Raw genomic sequence first — 17,348 nt, forward strand, 5'->3', positions numbered from 1 at the left:
TTGGGAGTCAAAATGGTTTCAGGACGGTCTTCCTGTGCTGCTCCAGACATGTGGTCCACATATCTATGTTTGTGCTTGGTTGGTACAATTATGAACATTTTATAGACCTTAAATTTTTATTACAGTTCCAAGAGCTGCATGTAGGAAAGCTATTTAGGGGGAACCAACAATAAACACCACCAGAAAATAAAAATAAAAACTCTTCCCCCTCTTTTTTTTCCACTGATGAGGCTTTTTCTTGAAGTGCTTTCCAGTTCTTTGTTTATGTTCTTTTTTGTCCAGCTTTAGAAGAACCTGTATTGTTAGCAGGCTCTGCATAATTAGCTGAGCTCTAAGTGGAAAGACACCAGTGAAGCTGAGAGTTTGCTGGTTCTGTGAGGGCTTATCATCATTTCTTATCAGTTAGGAGGGAGGAGGGAGAGAGTAAACAAAGCTGGAGACCCCATGCCTGCAAATTATCTGCAAAGCTTCCCCTTGGGAAGCTGTTAAGTCTCCACCTTTTGTTCACTGGTATATTGCCTTGTTGAAACACTATCACAATGTTATTTCAATACCAGTATTCAACTATATGGCAATTTATTGCACAGCCCTCCTCAGGAGCTGTCTGTTACACAGTGACTCAGAGTAGCTCCCTGGTTGTTGTTGTTGTTTATTAGATTCATATGCCTCGCTTTATCACAAGATCTCAGGGCAGTTCACAAGATAAAAATACATGGTGAAAGCAGAAATAAATAGTTAAAACAAAAACAACAAAATAATAAAACCCCCTTTGCACAGATGTATTTAAAAGGCTGTAGTATAGTTAAAGCCATGGTTTTCCCGGTAGTGATGTATGGAAGTGAGAGCTGGACCATAAAGAAGGCTGATCGCCGAAGAATTGATGCTTTTGAATTATGGTGCTGGAGGAGACTCTTGAGAGTCCCATGGACTGCAAGAAGATCAAACGCATCCATTCTTAAGGAAATTAGCCCTGAGTGCTCACTGGAAGGACAGATCGTGAAGCTGAGGCTCCAATACTTTGGACACCTCATGAGAAGAGAAGACTCCCTGGAAAAGACCCTGATGTTGGGAAAGATTGAGGGCACAAGGAGAAGGGGACGACAGAGGACGAGATGGTTGGACAGTGTTCTCGAAGCAGCCAGCATGAGTTTGACTAAACTGAGGGAGGCAGTGGAAGACAGGAGTGCCTGGCGTGCTCTGGTCCATGGGGTCACGAAGAGTCGGACACGACTAAACAGCAACATGTTAATCAGCCAAAGGTGTGATTGAGGAGGAACATTTTTGCCTAAAGATGTAGGCACCAGATGAACCTCCACAAGTAGGGGGCCACTGCAGAAATGGCCCACTCTTGTGTTTGTCACCCTCCATATCTCACATGGAGGAGGCACATGAAGAAAGACCTCAGATGATGAATGGGTAGATTTATATGGGGAGAGGCAGTCCTTGAGGTACTGCTGTCCTGAGCCATATTGCTGGTTGTAGAATACCTTCCCCTTTGAGGTATAGCTTGTGCAGACTCTCTTGTTCCTGCATTTGGTTGTTGATACACTTTTGGAAATGTTTAGACATTAAAGATGGCTATTAGCTGGTGTTAAAAGAGAAGATAGTATGTATGTCAGGTGCTACTTGTGAATTTCCCAGGGTGTTTGACTTGTCATTGTTGGAAGCAATGTACTGACCTAGATGAGCCTTTGGTCTGATACCAGCAAGACCAGTTTGTTTTTAAAATCAAAATCAAATGGACCTGTTGGTGGATGGAGTTGGTGGCTTTTGTGTGATAATGAATCCTCTGAGCAGTTGTTCCTAAACTCCATCCCCCCCCCCCCATATGAACCACAGTGGTACCTCTGGTTATGTCCACTTCATGTTACTGTTGTAAACAAAAATTGCCCTTTTCCCTTCTTAGGGAAAAGGGCAATTTTTGTTTACAACATTACGTTCTTTCAGGTTATGTCCCGCGGCGAACCTGAAGTACCGGAAAGGGTTACTTCTGGGTTTCGTCGTGTGCACAGATGCACAAAATGACGTCATGCGCAGAAGCGGCAAATTGCGACCCATGTGTGCGCAGATGTGCCGCTGCGGGTTGCGCTATTTTCATGTTGCCAATGGGCCTCCGGAATGGATTCTGTTCGCAACCAGAGGTACCACTGTACTTAAAAATTGTTGGTCTCTTGTAGACCACTTAGGGCTGGATTCAGCTTCCCTGTTCTGCTAGAAGCAGCCAATTTTTAGTGCTTCTTTTTTATTCTATTTTATCGTATTACAATTTTCATTCCATAAAATTAAAATTATAGTTCAATAAAATACAATATAATTAATTAAAAACAATAAAAATGCAATTAAAAATCAATATGAATATTTAGTGTGGACACACTGTGGATCGTTTGAATGAAGCTCACGGACCACATTTTGGTAACCCTGCTTTAGAGCAGAAGGTGGGTTATTATATCACAATCAATTCTACGTTCTGCTCATCTTGCTACATAGCTAGTTCTTCTATTGTTTTATTTTGTTTGTTTCATAGGAAAATGCAAATAGGACTGTGTTTCGTATGCTTGATAAAGTACTTGCAGCAGAACTCATTCCAGCTACCTTAGAGAAGTATATTGAACCATACATGCATCACCATAATTTGGAGAAAGATGAAATTCTATTGCAGTACATAAAGGTATGCTCTTTTCTCTATTCAAGATCAATACAAAATCTTTTCTGAGTATTAAATAACTAAAGACTTTATTTCCCTCTACAGGGAGCCAGGTACTTCTTTTCTTAGGTAGAAAAGTATGAATTTACAAAGAACTAGGCTAATTTGCATAATATTCAGCATTTAAATACTTCATTTTTTTCTCACCAGTCTGATGTATTCTAAATTTTCTGTTTGGGAAAATGCTGTTTGGATTCAAGGAAGAGTAGCTTCTTGGTATGGGCAAGCACTCCAAGACTTCTCTTTAGAGTGCTCTCCCGTGATTTATTCCACTTGTGTAGCCCTGGGAGTTCCATGGGTGTAGGTTGCTGGGTTGAGACAGTGTGATAATGTGTGTCAGACCTGGAAAAGGATTTGTTGTCTACTCTGGAGTTCACCTGGGCAAGTCTTGCTGAAATACCTGCTTGACTGTGAAGCTTAAAGCAAATGGAGAAAAATATAAAGAGATTAAATGAGATTGCCACAGTGAAGAATCCTCATGGCTTGGTGTGCAGGAGGCAACAGAGTAGTGGCAGAAAGAGGAGGAAGTCCCCTATTTGGAAGCCTCCTTCTGTTGTCAACAAAAATCTGCCCTTTTTTCCCTTATGGGGTATCCAAGAGCCCATATAGAGTCCTTACGTAGGTTTCCTATTGGTAGGAGAAAATAACAGAGGCCAACCAGAGAATATTGAGAAGCAAAGCAGCTAGTAAGCCTGATCTTTATTGATCTGTTGCAACAGGGTCCTCTCTCACCACATGCAGGAGGGAGGAGGAACCCAGAACAAAAGTGTGCCTGCCCTTATATAGACATTTTAAATTCCCTCCCTGGAGTCCAAGACCACCCCTCCATACAGCATACATACATCACAGAAAGGGCGGTCTACAGTAGAAATCTGAGTGATTTGTTTACCTCCTGTCTGCCAGGTTACCTGTTTAATGGTCACTTGATTGGATTGCCTGGGGAGCCTGGCCGGTCTTTTGTAATGTTAAATACTTAGTTTCTGAGCCAGGTCACAGGCTCACACCCTATTCATATCTTAAATGTGCCCTTAAGACAAGATTTGTGAGGAAAGAGACAATGGGGAGGTTTCCCACTTTGACCTTGCAGAGAAATAATTGAGGTCCATTTGTTCAGGACTTTTTTTCTGTGGGGTTTTCAGACATGTGGTTTATATATTTATGTACGTGTTTGCTTGGTACGTTTATGAACATTTATTACATATCTAAGACCTTGAAATTCTTATCACACTACACACACAGTGTCTATACAGCCTAACTGTATTGGCTTGTAGCTGTAAATAATTTCCTGTGCAGTCTAGAGCTGGGCGATTTTTCAATTTAGTGTCTGAAACTAGTATGACATTCAGATCCTGATATCAATTTCAGACTTTTTGAGCTGGCAATACATCACAGCTCCCCAGCCACCACTGTTGTAAACAAAAAAATTGCCCTTTTCCCTTATGCGGTATCCAAGAGCCCATATAGAGTCCTTACATAGGTTCCCTATTGGTAGGAGAAAATAACAGAGGCCAAGCAGAGAATATTGAGAAGCAAAGCAGCTAGTAAGCTTGATCTTTATTGATCTGTTGCAACAGGGTGCTCCCCTCACACGCAGGAAAGGAGGAGGACCCAGAAAAATGGTGTGCCAGGCCTTATAAAGACTTTTGAAATTGCCACCCTGTAGATCAAGACCACCCCCAGAAACATCATACATACATCATAGAAAAGGTGGTCTAAACAGAAATTTAAATGTTGTTTTTCTCTTGTCCTTGTTTATCTCCTGTCTGGCAGGTTACTTGATTGGATTTCCTGGGTAGCCTGGCCAGTCTTTTGTAATGATAAATACTTAGTTCCTGGCCAGGTCACAGGCTCACACCCTATTCAAACACAGACAGGATTTGTGAAGGAAAAGACAATGGGGAGCCTTTTCCATTTTGACCTTGCAGAGAAAAGATTTGGTCAGTTTAGGAATCAAAATGGTTCCAGGTTGGCCTTCCTGTGCTGATCTATGTATGTGCTTGGTTGGTACACTTATGAACATTACCATATATCTTAAGACCATAAAATTCCTATTACACCACCAGCACAACACATTTCACTCTTGCCTGCTTGTCTGCCTGCCTGCGGAGCCGTGTATTGCCAGCACAAACTGCTTGCTCTCTTATCTGCCTGGCTGGCTGCATGTTTGTCTCCATGTGAGCAAATGGGGTGGGTGGCTGGTCTCTTTTCTCCCCAGCGATCCACAGGGAGGAAAGAGATCAGCTATCTCACTTGCTTGTGAGAAGGCAAACAGGCAGCCAGGCAGGCAATCAGAGCTGCCTAAGCAGTTGGTCTTGCACAGCTGGGAGCCTTCCTGCCTCCCAGCTGAGCTGTTTAAGGAAGCCCCAGCAACCCTACCACCTTGGCTTCCATGAGCTGGAGAGGTATGGCAAGGGGGCTTGCTCATCTGAAGGGCTGGGCAATTTATCTGGCTGCTTCTTCCTCCCCTAAGGTGGGGAGGAAGAAGCAGCCAGATACAATTCAGACATTGTGATATATCAGTATACCGTGGTATTTAGCTGCTGATGTATCATGATGCTGAAAACCATCCATCGCCCGGCCCTAGTACAGTCTTCAACAAATACACAGCCCTATGTTTAGTACTTGGTTTCTTTTTAAATTTGTTTTGTAATAATTACATTGTTTAAATCCTTGTATTGTAAACTGTGGTGGCATTTTATTTACAGTGGAAAGTGTTGGTTCTAGGAAAAATAGGTATAAAGGAGATCCAAGTTTGGGGCAAGTACTCTTCGGTGAGAGAACCCCAGCAGAGAGTCAAAATCACAAAATATGCAGCAAAGTAAAATGTGGAAATTTAGGCTCTTAGACCTTTAAAATATGCCCTTCCAAGTTCTTTCCAGAGTTTCCCTCTTCCTTACCTTGGTCTTCTTCCCTCCCCTTTTTGAAAATGGGGACAAGACTTGCCCGCCTCCAGTCTGCAGGGACCTCCCCTGTTCTCCAAGAATTCTCAAAGATTATAGACAGAGGCTCTGTGAGTACATCAGCAAGCTCCTTTAGCATCCTTGGGTGCAGCTCATCAGGCCCTGGAGATCTGAATTCATTTAAAGTAGCCAGGTGTTCCCTTACTACTTCTTTTCTTATCTTGGGCTGCAGCTCCCTCCTTGCATTGTTTATTCTGTTACCACCAGGTTGGGCACTGCTTTTCTTTGGGGTAAAGACAGAGGCAAAGTCTGTGTTAAGCATTTCCACTTTCTCTCTGTCACCCAGTAGTATTTCTCTGCTCTCAAGAGGCTTACTACTTGCATGTTCTTCCTCTTGCTTGGAAATAGCCAAAGAAACCTTTCATTATTATTTTTAATCTCTCTTTCAAGCCTGATTTCATTCTGAGGTTTTGCCCACCTGACATTCTCCCTGCAACAGTTGACAACTGATTTCTCCTTTCTTCCATTTTTATAAATGCCCATTCTTACATACTCAGCTCATCTGTAAGTTCTTTATGCAGACACACTGGTTTCTTTAGGTGCCTCTCACTTTTCTTTCTTTTTGGAATTGTCTGCCTTTGTGCTTTCAATATTTCACCTTTAAGAATCTTCCATTCACCTTGGAATCCCTTTGCTTTGAGAATTTCTAACCGTGGGACTTCAACCAGTAGTTCCTTAAGCATTTTGAAATTATCCTTCCTAAAGTCCAGAGTGCATGTCTGACTATACTCAGCTTTCCCTTGCCTTTGTATCATGAAACCCAAGAGGACATGATCACTTCCTCCCAAGATTCCCTGTACTTCTACGTTGTCAATCAGTTCCTCGCTGTGGTGAGGAACAGGTCCAGGAGAGATGACCCCCTTGTTGCTACTTCCATGAAATGAAATTGTCATTGGGGCAATTGAAAAATTTATTGGACCTTACAGTTCCAAGAGATATTGGGGTAGTTTATGTCTCCCATGACTACTATAGCTCTCCTTTTTGAATGCTTGTTAATCTGCTGTAGGAAGGCATCATTCAAGTCCTCAGTCTGGCTTGGAGGTCTGTAGCAGCACCCACAGCAAGGCCACTTGCTGTTTCCCTATTCTACAGTTTTTACCCATATACTCTCAATCTTCCATGTTCCAAGTCCTGGATCTCTTCGCAAGTGTACATTTTCTCCTTCTCCTTCTCCCTTCCTGCTTGATGTATTTCTTTTGAGCAGTGTCAGGGAACTGCCATCAGTGCCGGAGGGAGAGAGCAAAATCCAGAGGGATTCCAGAGAGCGTTCCGGGATTGGGAGAGGCAGCCCATCTTCTGGGGAAGAGAATCAGCGTAGCACCAGTGGAGAAGGGGGGGAGATGGGGGAAGCGGCAAGGCAGTCCCATGACTCCTTGCCGGGGACCAGCGGGGAGAGTAGAGGTCCTCCGCTGCCTACGCCCTCCTTGCGCAGAAGGCTTTCGCGCAGAGAGAGGAGGAGGAGACTAGGCGTCAAAGAGCTTCTTTGCTGGAAGAAGTTTAAGAAACGCCCACTGACGGATTCTGCCAGCGATTGAGACAGCCACAGGTGAGTGGCTGTCCAGACAGAAAAGGTTCACTCAGGCAATACAGCCGGGTGTTTGCACCGGCTTACGCACGAGCAACCCCTTGAACCATCACAAGCAGGTTGTACCCCTCAATTTCTTCCTGTCTTCTTACCAGATTGCAGTAACACCTTTTCCGAGGTAAGTGTGTGTAGGACTCTAGTCTAAAAACTGTATAGGAATTATACTAATGAATGGCATCTATTTTTAAAAAGGTTGATTTTTAATACTTTTGAAATACTTTTGCCACAACATTTTCAAAACTTTCTTAAAATACTCTTTAGGACTTCCTGGAGCGGTATTGTAAACAGTCGACCTCTGTCTTTGACACTACGTGGGAAGCAAAGGCCATTGCTGTCTTGAGCTGCATGTCCAACATAGATGTGAGTAGGACAAGTGTGCCAATGTTCCAATGATCCCTCTTTTCATATTGAAATGCATGCGGGATGAGAAACGCCTCTGGTTTGGAAAGAAGAGGCCAGTGGCACATAAGTCATAGAATTTTTCTTTTATAGTTGATCTTTGAAGGCGTGCTAGCAGTAACATACAGTGCTGTGGTTCCTTGGAATCCAGGAGTGGAACAGCTGGTTCAACAGTACCTGGACATGGACCATGACAAGTAAGAGTACAAACATGTGTACCTCTTAGCCTTTAAACACAAGGGGTAGCAAACATGATGCCCTCTGCAACTCCCATCGTCCTTTGGTCTTCACCAAGCTGGATGGGGCTTGTGAGAGTTATGTAGTCCACAAGATCTGAAGACCACCAAGTTGGCTACTTCTGCTCTAACACTTAGTGACTTCAGGAATTGTTCCTTGTTTGTTTGACTTAACTGCTCACTTTTCTCTTTGTTAAAGTTTGAAGACTGTATAACATTAAAATAATGACTTACTGTGGTTGGATAGTCAGTGGGCCAGCATTGATGGTTTGGGCCTCTTGAAGCCTCTCATAGCATTGGACTGCCAGATACCCAACTGGGTCATTATATTAAATTTCACTCAGTGCCCCCTTTGGGTAAACAGTATTATAGTGCTGTTTAAAACACCTGCAAATGCATAAGAATCTTTCACGCATGAGCTGTCTTTCGTGGTGAGAATGGCATTGTGATTGGCTAGCCCTGTGTGTCAAGGGGCCCTACTAATGTACACATGGGGAGTTTCTTAAGGGGATTCCTGGGATCAATCAGGAGCCCCCCCCCTCATAAGGAGGAGCACTACATTCATACATCAGTAAACAGGCAATATCTTTTTTCTATTGTCAGTCCATTAGTCCATCCAGCTAGTATTGTCTCCACTTACTAGCTGAGTTCTCTCCAAGCCCTGATGCCATTAGGGATACACTAGGGATGCCATGCCCAAATGTGGGGCCTCCTGCGTGCAAAACATGTACTCTCTCACTAAGCTGTGGGCCCTCACTGAATAGCTCACATACTCTTCTTCCTCTCAGATGCCCAACTGGTTTAGTATCTTCATGCTTTCTCTCCTAGGACTGAACTTTTAATTGGGTGGGGAGGGAATTGAATTTAAATCCTGTCCCTGAATGTTGGTAGAACAGAAGCCATTTGGACTTACTTTTTCCCATGTCTTACACAGCTTAGCTGTGCAAAGACAGGAGTGAGAGGCTGCTAGAGCAGCCTTAGGTTTTAGCTGTAATTCATATGGGTAATTTTGTACCATTATACAGGGGTGTTGAAGTTCAGGAAAAGAGAACAAATGTGGTCTACCAGGCCTTGTGGTTCTCTCCAGACTATACACTCACGAACTTTTGCCTAGTGGAAATGAGAGATGGCCAGAGCAGTGCAGAAGCCCACAACTTTTGCATGGCTAGTACATAGCTAATTGTCATTGCAGGCATTTGCTCTGCCCTGGCCCTGCCCATTGGTGGCATATGGTCTCATGAAGTATGCCCATGCGAAATGGTTCCCTGTCCTGGCACTGCTGTGATTAATTTATTTGTGAGAGGTGGAGGGAAGATGGCTTAAGCTGCAAGTGGGACAGAAATATATGGGGTTGGCCCCCTTTGGGGAATGTTCTAGCTGCTTTGGCACAAACTTTTGTTTGTGGTATTTCTGCAACTGAAACAGCTTATTAGATTGGTCTGCCAATTTGTCAGAAGCTGAAATGTAAGTGCAGGCACACTTTATCTGCAGGGTGAAGCTTCTGCAAGAAGGTTATAGGCTGATGGAAATGAAGAAACTTTTGCGGAGCTATGGTATAAGAGACACCAATCTTTTAAATGATAAACAAGTGATGATGGTAAGTGGGGTCCTTTTTTTGGTAAAATGTACAGAAATAAGTCCCAATCATTTGAGTTGAAGAATGCTGTCATTGTTTGCAAGATTACAGCCTTTGTTCATATGCCAATTTTGGTTTATGCATATTAAAATTTAACTTTATATGCAAGATACTATGTTCTGTGATGAATATATTATGTCAGGCTTCCTCAACCTTGGCCCTCCAGATGTTTTTGAAACTACAATTCCTATCATCCTTGACCACTGGTCCCGCTAGCTAGGGATCATGGGAGTTGTAGGCCAAAAGCATCTGGAGGGCCGAGGTTGCGGAAGCCTGTATTATGTATTATAGTGTACTGATTTGTGTCTTTTTCCAGATGCTGGTAAAGTACATTCTACAACAAGGCTCAAATACTTCTTTAGAAGATGCTTTGAAAATAGTAAATGCATATATGTTGCCCACTGCAGATGTCTATGTCTGGAGGATTGTGGAACTTATTGATAAAGAAAAGGTGTGAACATACTCATTCTTTACATTTTTTTCCTTAAATATCCAAACTGTCCATTAGAAATACTTCATATTTAATTATATTAGGTTACGTGCTCTACAGCAGCTAGCTGTTCTACAACTAGCAACTATTGTAGAAATAACATAATTAACACAATCTTACTTAGTGGTCCATAGCTCAGTGGTAGAGCACAGGTTTGATCCCTGATATCTCCAAATAGGATCTAAACCCCCATATTGCCAATCAGTATAGACAGTACTGAACCAGATAGACCAAAGAGCTGACTTAATATAAGGCAGCTGCCAATGTATGTGGATCTAACTTAACTAGAATTTAACTGGTGCCACATTGCCAAAGGGGTCTCCAGATGTGTTTTTTGAACAGTAGATCTCTGTGCCCCACGGCAAGCTGTTTGTGAACTGAACATAGAATTAATACACTTTATGTATGCTTTCAGGGGGATGATATTATAAGTTTATTAAAAACACTGCCTCCTGCTGAAGCTGTGGAAATTGCAGATAAAATGTTGATATGGGGAAGACTGACATTAGAGAAAGAAACAGATGACTCTGAAGAAAAGGTAACTTCCATGAAACTGACTGCTGCTGATAATGTGTAAGTTATCCCCCAAGAGAGGTCAAACAAACATGTTCCCTGTTAAAAGCACAATGCTGTTCTCAAATGTTAACAGTAAAATCTTGCTCTTTGAGGTTGATGGGAGCATTCTCACATTTTCTTTTTCCTGTCCCCTTTCCACTGTCAACAGAAAATGCAGCTGTATATTAAAAAAATTCTTGGGGAGATCCTTGAATTCCTACTTGATTGTTGTCAGAAAGGTAAATCTTGCATTTATTGTGTTTTAGGTTTTGTAATAAACCATCCAATAACCACTCTTATTCACTCCAACCCACTCTTTTTTTTGGACAGAAAATATTTTGAAAAAAGAGGAATATGAAACAAACTTTAAGTTGTTTAAAACTCTTGCAGCCTTACAGGTAAGGATCATAAGGCATTGAATTTTTTTAATGTGCTTTCTAGGTTGAGGTGAATGTAATTATTTAGAGGGAAAATGTAATCATGTATGTGTATTTCTTTAAAATACCCACATTCATCATTCACATATATGTGAATTCATCATTTTCATATATATGTATATGATCAGTGCTTTTTTTCTAGAAAAATAGGTGCTGATACTCACCATGAAGTTTTTCCAGTAAGTGCCACACTTTTAATAGCCAAAAAAAGAGGTGGTGGTACTGCGTACCCTTGAGTCCCCCCTTGGGGAAAATCACTGAATATGATTGAACCAAACCTCTTCACTTTCTAACCTGAGGGGTTTGGGGAATGGCATTGCTCAGTAGTAAGATTGCAAGCTTCCATGGACATGGTTCCGGGTTCAACCTCCAATACTTCACTAAAGCAGGGATGAGGAACCTGTGGCCCTCCAGATGTTGCTGGACTGCAGTTCCCATCTTCCCTGACCATTGGACATCTTGGGTGGGGCTGAAAGAAATTGGTGTCCTACAACATCAGCAGTGCCACAGGCTCCTCATCAAGGAGTCAAAGCATCTCTGATAGCAGGGCTTGGGGGGGCATACTTGGAGAATCACTGCTAGTTCCATAAGAGTCAGAACTGGATTTGGTGGAGCTCTATTCTGCACACTATGAGGTGGCTCATTTATTTTCTCAGTGGAGTGTGTACATTTCATCCCCTATGAATGAACTTGAGCGCAAGTATGTGTTTAGCACTGTAAATAAACACAGTTTCTATGGGGGCAAAGCTGGACATGAAGCTACGCAATTCTATTATTCTATTATTTTCATATTTTTCCTTTCACCCTCTTATTTTATCTTTTTGTTTAGGAGAATTTTAATACCTGTACTTTGGTCGGAGGTCATTGGAATCAATTGTTAGTATCTCAGCTCCTTGAGAAAACTGAAGGAAAAGCGTCCAGTTTACAAGATATCAGCATGAAGAAACAGTTGTCCCATGTGAAGCTTGACAAACTGGCTTTGCTTCTGCAGAGGAGCAAGCATGAGATGGCCTTAGAACTGGTTCTGAGAGCATTAGATGCTGGAAAAGTTGAAGAGGCACTAAATATATGCAGGTTTAAAAAATACATTTGGGCTTAGCCATTACCAGTCACTGTGCAATCTGGAGTTTTGCATGCTATATTAACTAACTATATTTATTTGAGGTTATTTTTTGACATCTTACGTCTGTTTGTACTCACCTTAATCATTTCCTTTAAAATTTTGTCCTTAAAGAGATTTTCATGAAGATCATCCTAATGAACAAACAGGACGGTTGCTGTTCTTAGCATGTCAAAAACTTTGTCATGTGCTGGGCTCTAGTACTCTGATGGTTGTGCCAAAAGGATTAAATCTTCCAGCTGTGGTCAATGAAATGGCATGTCAAGCAGTTACTATTTGCAGTCCAGGTAATGAATAACTTCACATGTTGTTATCTTCTGAAAAAAAATATGGTTTCTTCCATTCATTTTTACATTAAATGAGTAAGAGTTCTTAAAAATTGTTTGAGCTCTTTTATTTTTTTAAAAAGGTAAAATATATTTAAAACATTCACACTCTCTTCACAGATCTGATCTTAGATGCATTGGAGCTTTGCAAATACACCTCATTTGCCCTTGAAATTTTTGGAAAGTGCCAAATTGAGGACTATGGATTTATATCAAAAGTGGTAATGCAGAATAAAGTATTTGCTGTTCATGGTATCTTGCTCTTCAGTTTAATAATCAAAGTTGTCCCTGTTGTACTAAAATAAAAGCAGTAAGGATGTGTTTGGATGCTTTGTATGGCAATATTTGAATACATGACATTTCACACAACTTTTCCCTTTTCTTGCGAGGAATCCTATTCGGAATAAGGGAATTTCCCTTAAGAAAAGGGAAACGTTGACAGCTATGCACAGGACAGGGTCTTACCCCCAAGGACTTTCAGTAGAAACAACAGACGCAGGGGTAAACAGGAGGAGAATATGGATTCCCACTTAACAATTTTCAGCTGTGTGTTTGTGTGCTCAGAGCCCCACCCATTTATAACCTTATGAACAAGAGCCAAGCACAGGTGTTTCCACACACTAGTCTGATTCCTTTTTGTCTGTTCCCCCTTCCACCTTGGGAGGGACAGTTAAGGAGCCAGCAAGATATCTGTGCCCTCCCTACTTCATTCATCTTGCTTTTCTTGTGGAGCTTTGACAAAAATGATAGCTAATTCTTTTTGTTTAGACAACCTATTTTGGAGCTGATAAAGACTCTTATGTAGAGTGGATGTTCAATGACTTTTTTACTGAAGATGGAGCACTTCTGGACCTGCCCTCTGTGCTTCCTTCTGCATATGAAATTGCTACATCTCTAGTGACCCAAGCAGGTAACCTTTGGTAGCTTAAACTTATTTCCACAATCTTTTCTCATATGAACTACTGTTTTAGGGAATTCTGGCACTTTATTCCCCACCCCTCTTCCCTGTCTCTCCAATTCCTCATCTCACTCTGTGTTATTCTTTTTTTGTGCTAGCTAAATTGGTAATATTCAAACCCTTTAGATCCCTACAGTTCACCTTTACGCTATTCAGGGTTAAAATATCGGACATGTTAGTCAATAGTAGTGACTGAATAGTGACATAAGCATTTGGTTAGTTAACTGGAGGAGATGCTTTGTTGATCTTGTGGAGCTGTGTTCTTTATTTATTGTTGTGGCTTTATTTAGTGTGTGGAGTGCTTGTGTGTCTGTCTATATGTTGCACCCTGCTCTGGGATTGATTTTATTTGGAGAGCTGATTATAAATAACCTGAATAAATAGTACAGCAGTCACCCTCACATGCTATGATAAGACAGGGTTGCTTGTTAAGAACATAAGAAGATCAGACAAAGGGCCCATTTAGTCTACCATTCTGTTCTCGCAACCAGATGCCAATGGGAAGCCCACAAATAATACATGAGCGCAATAGACCACTCTCCCCATTTGTGATTATGTGCAACTTGTATTCCGAGGCATGCTGCCTCTGGTTATGGAAATGGTACACAGTTGTCATTAGTGGTAGCAATTGATGGCCTTGTGATGTGCAAATGCAGAAGCGCTTTCTCTCCCTCCCCCCTTGAAGAAAGTAAGGAAAAATAAAACTGGTGGTAATGGAGGAACCACCTGGGAAACCCCCAAGAGAAGAAGGCTCAGAGTCCAGGGGTTGGTGGTAGGGCAACAATGAGTCGTCAAATGTGGAAGACTGGGGAAAGGAGGTGTCGGAAGCTGAAGAGGTAACATGGCTTAGTAAGCAGGGAGAGGCTGGCAGAGAGGTTCAGAATTGGAGGCAGAAAGTGAAGCAGGGGAGAAGAGACCAAGAGGCAGAGATGAGGCTGGCTGATGACAGGTGTCTTCCCCTCCACCCTTGTCTCCCAGAAGCAGAAGAGGCAGAAAAAGGGTGGAGGTGAGGTTGGAGACACACAGATGTAGTCTCTGATTCCTTGCGGGGGGGGGGACCCTGGAGAGGAGGGGACTTCAACAGCTGTGGAGAGGCAGGGATCTTCAATCTCTGCAACTGCTTCATAGGGGCAGGACCTGCCAGAGATGTGTTGCTGTGCTCATTAGGCCCGACACTCTTGTGCACATCTGGTTTTGCTAATAAAGAGTTAACTCCAACTTGCACAATGTGATTTACTGATGTTTCTCATCCATTTCCACTCATCCTGTAAATAGTTTCTGCATGAATAAAGCCTTTGAACTCCATAAACTGTAAGTGATGGTTCCAATCTAATTCATCCAAGCTTCAGGGTTTGCTAACATGGTTACAGTGGTACCTTGGTTTGCAGACTGTCTGGTTTCCATACGTTTTGGATTACAAACACATCAAACTCGGAAGTCCGTGTCCTGGTTTGCGAACTTTTTTTGGATTACAACCCATTTTTTTGGATTATGAACTTTTTTTTTGGAGGCCCCCCGCCGATAAACCTTGGCTTAACACCACCAACGAAACTTCCATCTTATTTAACTACCTTATCTGTGGTGACGCACAGGTATGCCTTTATAAAGGCTAGATTCAATGCTTTCCCATCAAACGTGTTGGGTAACAGACTCTCCAAAGGACAGATCTCACTCCTCTGTGACTGTAAAAGTGGATCTATAGAATCGTTATACCATATAATCTTCTGTTGTCCATTATATTCGGCTTCACGGTCCAAGTTTCTGGCCCCATATTTATCGAGAATTGCTGATAGACCTCAGGAAGCCCAAATAATATACTTATTAAATGACGAAGATACAAGTAGATCCCTTGCAGTCGCTAGATACCTGATTAATGTTTTATTTCAAAAGAGGAGAAATGGATCACTGTATGACTCTGACAGCTTAGCTAAACTTAAGTACCATCAATAAGTGCCAGAACTAAGACGCATACCCCCCAAAATCTGATGGATTTGAATTGCAGTTTACATAGAGGGAGCTTATTGTGTATAGTGTTTACTTAACTGAAGTAAAATTGGTTTTATATGGGTGTTTTAATTTGGAAGCGTTTAAATTGTATTGTTTATGGATAAATTTTGATGTATTGTTTTCGATATGGGCCAATGGCCGCAATAAATAAATCTATCTATCTTTGGAGGCCCCATTGACAAAAGTGCGCCTTGGGTTACAACCTGTTTTGGTTTATGAACGAACCTCCGGTAAGGATTATAGTTGTAAACCAACATACCACTGTAGTCATATCTCGGGTTACAGATGCTTCAGATTGTGTTTTTTCAGGTTGCGGACCACTGAAACCTGAAAGTACTGGAACGGATTACTTCCAGGTTTCGGCGGTCGTGCATGCGCAGAAGCACCAAATTGCAACCCACGCGTGCGCAGATGCACCGCTGTGGGTTGCGAATGTGCATCCCGCACAGATCACGTTCCCAACCTGAGCATCCACTGTATTTGGAGAAGGAGGATTATTATCTAAACTGCTGACAGTGTACCAAAGTATTTGGATACAGTTGCTACCTTTCTTTTGCAGACTGGAAGATGTATCCTCTGGACTCAAACAGTTTGGCATATTGTCCATTCAAACAAGGTATTACATGAAAAAATGGTTACAGCTATAGGGACAAAAGTATATATTTAAATCCTTAGTAGTCCAGAAGTAGAAAGGCATAGTGTTGCTTAACACATTTTCTTTTTTCCTTTTCTGTTGTAAATCCTTGAGTTTTAACTAGTTATTTGACTCACACAATCTGTTCAAGAATAAATGATTAGGTTACTATTCAAATAGTTACTTTAGATATGCTCAGGGGCTTCAATATGACCTGTAGGATTTTTAAACCCCTTTTTAGCACAGATTGCCCTAGCCTGGCAGAGCTGGCAGAGCTTTAGAAAAGTGTTCCTTTCTGCATTATAACAAAATGTCTGTGCAAATGTCATTTCTAAGGCCTTTTCTTATATTTGCCTATAGATTAAAATACAAGTCCAGAATGCCCTTGCATATGGGGAGATCGTTGCTCAGTTACTTGAATCCTGGCATGGATGCTTGTTAGTAGTAGTAGTAGTAGTAGTAATAATAATAATAATAATAATAATAATAATAATAATAATAATAATAATAATAATAATTTATTATTTATACCCTGCCCACCTGGCTGGGTTTCCCCAGCCACTCTGGGCGGCTTCCAACAAAATATTAAAAATACAATAAAACACCAGACATTAAAAACGTCCTTAAAAAGGGCTGCCTTCAGATGTCTTTTAAAAGTCAGATAGTTGTTTGTTTCCATGACATCTGATGGGAGGGTGTTCCACAGGGCAGACGCCACTACCGAGAAGGCCCTCTGCCTGGTTCCCTGTAACTTCACTTCTTGCAGTGAGGGAACTGCCAGAAGGCTCTCAGAGCTGGACCTCAGTGTCTGGGCTGAACGATGGGGGTGGAGACGCTCCTTCAGGTATACTGAGGCCGAGGCTGTTTAGGGCTTTAAAGGTCCTAAACACTTTGAATTGTGCTCGGAAACATTTGTTGTTGTTTAGTCGTTTAGTTGTGTCCGACTCTTCGTGACCCCATGGACCAGAGCACGCCAGGCACTTCTGTCTTCCACTGCCTCCCGCAGTTTGTTCAGACTCATGTTTGTAGCTTCGAAGACACTATCCAACCATCTCGTCCTCTGTCGTCCCCTTCTCCTTGTGCCCTCCATCTTTCCCAACATCAGGGTCTTTTCCAGGGAGTCTTCTCTTCTCATGAGGTGGCCAAAGTATTGGAGCCTCAGCTTCACGATCTGTCCTTCCAGTGAGCACTCAGGGCTGATTTCCTTCAGAATGGAGAGGTTTGATTTTCTTGCAGTCCATGGGACTCTCAAGAGTCTCCTCCAGCACCATAATTCAAAAGCATCAATTCTTCGGCGATCA

At 42.0% G+C, this 17,348-nt stretch overlaps 2 protein-coding genes across 3 annotated transcripts in view; one reads left to right on the forward strand and one right to left on the reverse strand.

The window, feature by feature from the left end:
• RSRC2 (arginine and serine rich coiled-coil 2) overlaps positions 1-17,348 on the reverse strand; it is a 220,960-nt gene that overhangs the window by 45,649 nt on the left and 157,963 nt on the right. The window lies entirely within an intron of this gene.
• Positions 1-17,348, forward strand: part of KNTC1 (kinetochore associated 1) — an 86,370-nt gene that overhangs the window by 29,676 nt on the left and 39,346 nt on the right. For both annotated transcript variants that reach the window (XM_083589657.1, XM_083589658.1), the window contains 13 exons: positions 2,525-2,668; positions 7,511-7,609; positions 7,742-7,845; positions 9,376-9,481; positions 9,837-9,971; positions 10,426-10,548; positions 10,735-10,804; positions 10,896-10,963; positions 11,832-12,076; positions 12,237-12,409; positions 12,569-12,669; positions 13,217-13,358; positions 15,973-16,029. In XM_083589657.1, the coding sequence (XP_083445783.1) occupies positions 2,525-2,668; positions 7,511-7,609; positions 7,742-7,845; positions 9,376-9,481; positions 9,837-9,971; positions 10,426-10,548; positions 10,735-10,804; positions 10,896-10,963; positions 11,832-12,076; positions 12,237-12,409; positions 12,569-12,669; positions 13,217-13,358; positions 15,973-16,029 (1,567 nt within the window). The remainder of the gene's footprint in view (positions 1-2,524; positions 2,669-7,510; positions 7,610-7,741; positions 7,846-9,375; positions 9,482-9,836; positions 9,972-10,425; positions 10,549-10,734; positions 10,805-10,895; positions 10,964-11,831; positions 12,077-12,236; positions 12,410-12,568; positions 12,670-13,216; positions 13,359-15,972; positions 16,030-17,348) is intronic.

Source organism: Podarcis filfolensis, assembly GCF_964270895.1.
Source record: "Podarcis filfolensis genome assembly, chromosome: 16".
Taxonomy (NCBI): Eukaryota; Metazoa; Chordata; class Lepidosauria; order Squamata; family Lacertidae; genus Podarcis; species Podarcis filfolensis.